The sequence below is a fragment of the Lactuca saligna genome, chromosome 5 (genome assembly GCF_052625555.1).
Source record: "Lactuca saligna cultivar CGN05327 chromosome 5, ASM5262555v1, whole genome shotgun sequence".
Taxonomy (NCBI): Eukaryota; Viridiplantae; Streptophyta; class Magnoliopsida; order Asterales; family Asteraceae; genus Lactuca; species Lactuca saligna.
Genome location: NC_136421.1, coordinates 251,691,349 through 251,699,277, shown reverse-complemented (window position 1 = coordinate 251,699,277; position 7,929 = coordinate 251,691,349). Strand labels below are relative to the sequence as shown.

Genomic DNA, 7,929 nt, shown 5'->3' with positions numbered 1-7,929 from the left:
GTTCAATTTGAATCTTATGATCTTGTGAATTGCAAAATTGTAGGACTAGAGTTTTGAGCAAAACCTAGGGTTATGTAGAAAAGTGGGTAAAAGAGTGTAGGAGCTAATATATGATGAAAAATTATATATTGAATTGAATCAATGAACTAAATTGATCAATCTATTATAAGTCTAATTAAATCGAACTAAACACTAGTAAACTTGTTAGTTTGTCCGCCTGATCACCGAATAAATGAGCTACTTTTGCTAAATGATTAAATTAGTGAGCACTAACTTGGACATTTTAGGAATCCACAACCAAAGAAACTAAAATCCACTGCACTACCACAAATTCACCATAATAATAATTAAATCCGAAGCTAAAAAAAGTCCCTTATTCACCTTGATTAAATCCTACTAGCTTATTTGCTTTAGTTAAAGTACTAGTTTAATTAGTTGAAAGACGTTAGTTTAGTAATTAAGTTTCTAGTCTTGCAAAACTAGAGAAAACCATTTTTTTTTACTTTATTAGTAATTAGTTAGAAGTAGATAAAAATTAGCTAAAACATCATTCCTTGTGTTCGACACTAGTTCTTACCATAGTTATAGTATTAAATACACATCAAGTTTTTGGCGCCATTGTCGGGGAACAGTTCAATTTTAGTTACTTCAAATCTTCTATCTTTTTAGGATTATTTATTGTTAAGTTATTTTTACTTTTATTTAGGTTTTTATTCTTATTTGACTCACCATGTCGTGGTTACTTTCACCACGCCGTGGCATCGAAACAATAGAATTTAATTATTTGTTTTTTGTTCTTTTTACGCGTTTCCTTTGTTTGTTTGCAGTTCGTTTATGACCCGTGGATCAAATTCGACCCGTGGATCAAATTCATCTTTAATCTTACCGCTTGAAGATCTGGAATCTGCTTTTCGCAAAAACAAAGACAAAACCGTAGGAGAACCTGCTACGCCAAAGAAGTCACGTTTTAAGAATCTAAAATCGGATTTTGGCAAGAAGTAGGGAAAGGTAGGAGAATCCAACAAAACACTGAAGGACAAAGACACAAAGAGCAATCCAACAAAGGAAGACATAGAGTACGAAACCGAAAAGGAAGAAAGCGAAACCGAATCTGAAACACAAAGTGAGCTATACATAGAACCCGACCACATCTTGGCGAACATTGCTGACCTCTTGATGGAGGCGTACAAAAAAAGAGTTCGAGATGACACCAAACCGGGCCTCGTGCAACCCACCATACTCGCCACTGCCACATTTAAACTTAAAGGGCACATCCTTACTACACTAAAATAGATTCCTTACACATGAAAGGATCACGAAGATGCTTACAAGCATCTAGATGAAGTCAACAACATCGCCGACTACTTTAACATTTCGAATGTTCCAAGAGAAACGGTGATGTTAAGGATGCTCCCTGTCACTTTCAAGGGAGCCGCGAAGGATTGGCTAAAGGCACTTCCACCGAGTGCGATAACGATGTGGGAAAGGATGCGTGAATTGTTTTTGGAACAATTTTGCCCCCCATCCAAGCTGGCTAAGCTAAAAAAGGCCATTGCCAATTTTGAACAACAAATGGGGGAGTCGTTGTATGAAGCATGGGAACATTATAAGGGTCTACTTATGATTTGCCCCTAAAACGACCTCAATGTGAAACAAGAAGTGTTGATCTTTTATGACGGGGTAAATGTCACCACTCGACAACTCCTTGACTCTTAAGGCCCTTTAACTAAGAAAAAAATATGACAGAAATTAAGGAGCCCGTTGAAGAATTCTCTAACCACTCTAGAGAATACCATAATCCGAGGAATGACGTAACAAGGGGATATGTCAATGCTGCTTCAGATGACATGTCGGCAGTGTTGGCAATATTGCAAAACATGGATAGGAGAATGACTAATATGGATCAAACAATCCATGCTATTCGGGTTGGGTGTGAAAACTGCAATGGGTCGTATTTGACTAGTGATTGTGACCTTGATGAGAATGGAAATCGAAAGGTTCAAGCTTGCTAATCGAATGGCGATCGTTTTGATGAAGACTGGAGAAAGTCCAAGAAAAAGTGGTTACCCTACGATGAATATAAAAAAGCAAGGATGAAAAGTATGAAAAAAAGGGAGAGACTTTTACCAAAGAGAGGAATGACTGGTTGAAAAGAAATCTGATTTTGAGACAATGTTCATCCAATTTGCAGCCGCATCTAAAAAAAGGCATGAGGGAACTAAAGCAGCAATTAAAGAACAACAAATAATGTTGAAAGAGAAACAAGTAATGATGAAGGAACAACAAGAGATGATGAAAAACCAGCAAGAACTATTTAGAAATCAATAAGCTTCAATCCTCAACATAGAACAACAAATTAGCTAAGAAATTCAATGAAAGACCTACGGGAGGACTTCCAGGGAAGACTGAACAAAACTAAGAGGAGCTCACGTCTAATCCATTACCACTAGAATTGTGAAAATTATCACTCATTTAACGCCCATAGATAGAAACAACTCGGACGGGGAGAAGGAAGTTCAAGAAGAAAGTCAAGGACAAGGATCTGAACAATCACCACGACGTGGTACAAATGCCATGGCGTGGCAAGAAGATGAAAAGAAAATTAATGAACCCATAAAGTCTTACCACCCACCATTGCCATTACCAAGTAGAGCAATTCAAGAGAAGCATGATGAAGATTATCGGAGGTTCTAAGACCACATAAATTCTCTTGAAATACATATTCCATTCCTTGAGGCCTTAGTAGAAATGTCAAAATATGCCAAGTTCCTCTATGAACTTTTAACAAACCAAAAGAAAAGGGAGGGGCTATCGAAGGTGGTGTTAAATGAAATTTGTTCCGCTGCAATGCTAAACATGTTACCGAAAAAGATGGGTGATCCGGGAAGCATAACCTTACCATGCCAATTCGGGAATCTAGCAACTAGTCATGCTCTAGCCGATTCGGGAGCTAGTGTTAATTTGATGCCCTATTCATTTTTCAAGAAGCTTGATCTCCCTGAACCAATACCGGTCTGCATGGTCATACATTTAGCTAACAAGACCATGACCTTCCCATGGGGTATATATGAATACTTGCTCGTAAAAGTGGACAAGTTTGTTTTTCCCGCGGATTTCATTGTATTAGATATAGAGGAAGACGAAAAGGTCCCAATCATCCTTGGAAGACCCTTCTTGAGCACCGCCCGAGCCTTAGTTGATATTCGAGAGTCCAAACTCACTCTCCGGGTAGGAGAAGAAGCGGTCACTGTTGGGGTTAATCGGGCAATTCAACATTCAAGAGCAAATGATGATATCGCTTTTTCTATCGATATACTTGATGAACTATTTGAAAAGGAGTTAGGAGGGTGGAAGGGAAAAAAAAACCAAGAAATTTATGGTGCTTGAAGAAAGTGATTTTGATACCCAACTAGATCTGCTAGAATCAGAGAAGCTATTGGAAGAAAGTGAATATAATGAAGTAATGAAAGAGGCATAAGAAGCAAAACGATGTGGTGATAGAAACACATCGTGGTCAAAAAAATTTCCACGATGTGGCAATAAAAGTCACGACACCACAATGTGGCAAGAAGCCAACATCGTGGTGACTGATCAAAAGCCAAAAGTTGAGCTTAAAGCCATACCCGAGCACCTGGAGTATGCATTCTTGGAAGAAGGGCAACAAAAACCAGTAATTATAGCATTCGATCTAGCTAAACATGAAAAAGAAAGCCTCGTGGAAGTACTAAAGAAAAGAGAAGGTGCCATAGCATGGAAGATAACCGACACCAAGGGGAATTGTCCAACCTATTGTTCTCATAAGATCAACCTAGAAGAAGGAGCTAAACCCATAGTTCAAAGCCAAAAAAGACTTAACCCAATTATGCAAGAAGTGGTTAAACTTTTAAATGCTGGTATCATTTACTCAATCTCCGATAGCCCTTGGGTAAGTCCGGTGCACGTGATACCAAAGAAAGGAGGAATGACGGTGGTTACCAATGAAGATAACGAGGTAATCCCAACAAGAACAGTAATCGGGTGGTATGTTTGCATCAACTATAGAAAGCTTAAGGATGTTACATGCAAGGATCAGTTTTCGCTACCATTTATCGACCAAATGCTCGAAATACTATCCGGTTATCTTTACTATTGTTTTCTTGATGGTTTCTCGGGGTACTTCCAAATTCCAATTGACCCACAAGACCAAGAAACGACCACTTTTAATTGCCCAAGTGGGACATTTGCATATAGACGCATGACTTTTTGGTTATGCAATCCACCAGCTACATTCCAAAGGTGCATGATGGTTATCTTCCACGACATGATCGAGAAATTTATGGAGGTTTTCATGGATGACTTCTCGGTTTCTAGGTCCTCTTTTGAAGGTTGTTTATCTAACTTAGACCTAATGTTAGCAAGATCTGAGAAGACAAACCTAGTCCTAAATTGGGAAAAGTGCCACTTCATTGTAAAGGAATGGATTGTGTTAGGACACAAGGTATCAAGGTTAGGGATAGAGGTAGATAGAAAAAAAGTTGACACCATAGTTAAATTGCCACCCATAACTAATGTAAAAGGGGTAAAGAGCTTTCTAGGCCATGTGGGATTTTATCGACGTTTCATTAAAGACTTTTCGAAGATCACAAGGCCATTAACTCAAATTCTTTTGAAGGATGCACTATTTGAATTTTCTAAGGGATGTAATGAAGTGTTTCAATTGTTAAAGTAAAAGTTAACTACTACCCCTATCATGGAAGCCCCAAATTGGAGTTTTCCTTTTGAGCTAATGTGTGATGCTGGTGACTATGCGGTGGGAGCTGTTATGGGACAAAGAATTGACAAACATTTTCAACTTATCTAATATTCAAGTAAGACTTTAAACCCAACTCAAGAAAACTACACTACTACCAAGAAGGAGTTGCTCGCGGTGGTTTATGCTTTTAATAAATTCAGTCCATATCTAGTTTTGTCAATGTCAATTGTATTTACTGACCATTCTCCTCTTAAGTATGTATTTGCTAAACAAGATTCTAAACCAAGACTGATATGTTGGGTATTGCTTTTACAAGAATTTGACATTGAGATTAGAGACAAAAAGGGAATGGAAAACGTAGCAGCTAATCACTTATCACGATTAGAGAACCCGTATTTAGAAGAATGAGAACAAAACAAGATTGGAGATGATTTTCCCGAAGAGTATCTTATGGTTATAGCACGAGAAATACCTTGGTATGCAAAGCCAACTACTTAGCTAGTGACTATTGATGGGATTTGAGCAATCTAACACTCTTATGGTGTACATGCAACCCTAGGAACCTTGGATCTATGTTTTCTCTATTATACATGCAAATATGATTTTTCCAAGGTTCCCATCCTAACTAGAATATAGTGGGGTACTAGTAATATGAAACTTAGTAGGATGACATACCTTTTTCTTGTGGTTGATTACTTGGAGCTTCAAGAGCCTAGCACCAATAATGTGGATGCCTCAAGTGGAATCACAAATGACCAAAACAACTTGGAAGAATTTGAGAGAGTATGGAGCACACTAGAAATCAGCCATCGTTTGTTCTCACGCACACTAGTGCCATTTCATGTGCCAAATACCTCTTTATATAGTGTGGTGGATTAGGGTTACATCCATGAAAACCCTAATACCCATGACCTTTCATTTCCATAGGATCCATGGGTTAAAAGCTCCATGGACTATCCATGCAAGCTTAGCCCATCCTAAATGAACTTTGGCCCATTCTATATATATAAAAGTCCATATCTAATTAGTTCCGTTTGATCACTAAATTAATTCCAAATTAATTCTTCATCAATACTAATTAAATAATATGATTTCATATTAATATATTATAACTTATAATATATTAATAAATCACAAACATACTATTCTCAAAAGATTATCAATACAAATTGTTTCGGTGAATTACAACCCAAATGGACCATGCCGTGCCAGGTCAACTACATACCAAATATAGTTACAAACTTAGACACCTTATCCAATAGTCTCCCCCTTGGATAAGTCTGACAACTATAGTTGTAAGTATGACTTTAGGAACCAACCAGCAATCATAGCTCTTAAAGCTTTGTTGAACTATGAAGTGCCATTTTAGATAAATGATCATATAATCCTCTATTCTTAAGATATCAGCCAGACAAATACATGAAACAACGTCGTACTTATTGTCCAGCAGTTTGTTTCCCGATTTTCCGATTTTTTTGACATAGAACTAAACTGAACACATTGATTTGGTTCTGACCGGGCCTGACACATAGGTCAAAAAAATTATTGAGGGGCCCAGATATCTCTTCTAATCCTCCAAGGATTAAAAGGAACATATAAACTTTGACTCATATGCTTGTTACTACTACTTGTTGAATCATACACAAACACACGTTTTATAACATCAAGTTACTGATGCATTTTCGTACAATCAATGCACAACCAACTCATAGTCAACAACTCATATCTCTAGGTATGTAGACTTATATGATATTACCGTCTCATGATCACTCAAGATAAATTCCATGAAGTGATAAAAGTGATCGTGGGTTTAATAGAATACTCAGAACTTATGAGCACTCATGAATGTTGTAGCAACTTATGCTATGTCTAACACCTTAGACCTCTACAAGACCAATTCATGATAGTCTTGATTCATACCTACTTCCAACATATGACCGACTGTGGAGAGTTTGAATAAAGTAATTATTCTGGAAGTCAATGTGTCTGGATCTGCCATGATCTCTCGGTTCCTTAGCTAAGGAAACCGCACTATTGCTGTCACAAAAAATCTCCATAGGCTCCTTTATAGCTGGTACAACTCCAAGGTCCCCAATGAAGTTCTTCAGCTATATCGTCTCCTTCTCCGCTTCACTCGCTACAATGTACTATGATTCACATGTTGAATCAGCTACCGTCTCCTGCTTGGAGCTTTTCCAAGCAATCGCTCCTCCATTCAGGATAAACACCCAGCCCGACTGAGGGCGGAAGTTATCCCTGTCAGTCTGAAAGATGGCGTCACTGTACCCTACTACTCTCAAGTCATCACTCTTACCAAGGGTAAGAATCCAATCCTTAGGCCTTCGCAGGTACTTGAGAATGTTCTTTACCGCATTCCAGTGAGCCTTGTCGGGGTTCCCCTGATATCTGCTGACCATGCTCAAAGCAAAGGCCACATTAGGGCGGGTACAAGTCATAGCATACATGATCGAGCCAAAAACAGAAACATATGGTAATCGACTCATCTCAGCTATATTAGCCTTTTAATTCTATCTCTGAGTCTTACTCAGTCTGGCATGATGCTGGATTGGTAAGTTACCTTTCTTGGAATTCTGCATGTTGAACCTCTTCAACACCTTGTCCAAGTAGGTGCTCTGACTAAGTCCAATCAGTCTTTACTCCTATCTCTTAATATCCTTATCCCTAGGATATAAGCAGCTTCTCCAAGGCCCTTCATAGCAAAACACTTCCCAAGCCAGGACTTAATCTCCTCCAAAGTTGGGATGTCATTTCCCATGAGTAGTATGTCATCCACATACAGTACCAAAAAGCTAAATATACTCCCACTAGCTTTGACATATAGACATGACTCATCTTCGCTTCTCGAAAAACCAAACTCTTTAGTTTTCTCATCAAAACAAAGATTCCAGCTGCGAGATGCTTGTTTCAATCCATAAATGGATTTCTCAAGCTTGCACACTCTACCAGGGTACTTTGCATTGACAAAACCTTCTAGATGACTAATGTAAACATCTTCAGCCAACTTTCCATTCAGGAAAGCGGTTTTGATATCCATTTGCCAAATTTCATAATCATGAAATGCAACAATGGCTAGCATAACCCTAATAGACTTAATCTTCGCTACTAGCAAGAAGGTTTCATCATAGTCAACTCCTTGAGTTTAAGTGAAGCCCTTCGCAACCAATCGTGCCTTATAA

General features: G+C 38.3%; 1 protein-coding gene and 1 non-coding gene across 2 annotated transcripts; one reads left to right on the top strand and one right to left on the bottom strand.

Moving 5' to 3' along the window:
• Positions 1 to 1,536: 1,536 nt before the first annotated feature.
• Positions 1,537 to 1,643, bottom strand: LOC144999250 (small nucleolar RNA R71). Its single transcript, XR_013660767.1, has one exon. It is a non-coding gene; the product is annotated as a small nucleolar RNA R71 (small nucleolar RNA).
• A 1,105-nt stretch (positions 1,644 to 2,748) lies between these two features.
• LOC145046515 (uncharacterized) lies at positions 2,749 to 3,387 on the top strand. Its single transcript, XM_078994801.1, has one exon. It carries the CDS (start codon positions 2,749 to 2,751, stop codon positions 3,385 to 3,387), a length of 639 nt encoding a protein of 212 aa, XP_078850927.1.
• The last annotated feature ends 4,542 nt before the right edge of the window (positions 3,388 to 7,929 follow it).

Bases quoted from the DNA above. Each gene is read 5' to 3' on its own strand.
- LOC145046515 (XM_078994801.1), top strand. From the start codon at position 2,749: ATGTCAAAATATGCCAAGTTCCTCTATGAACTTTTAACAAACCAAAAG.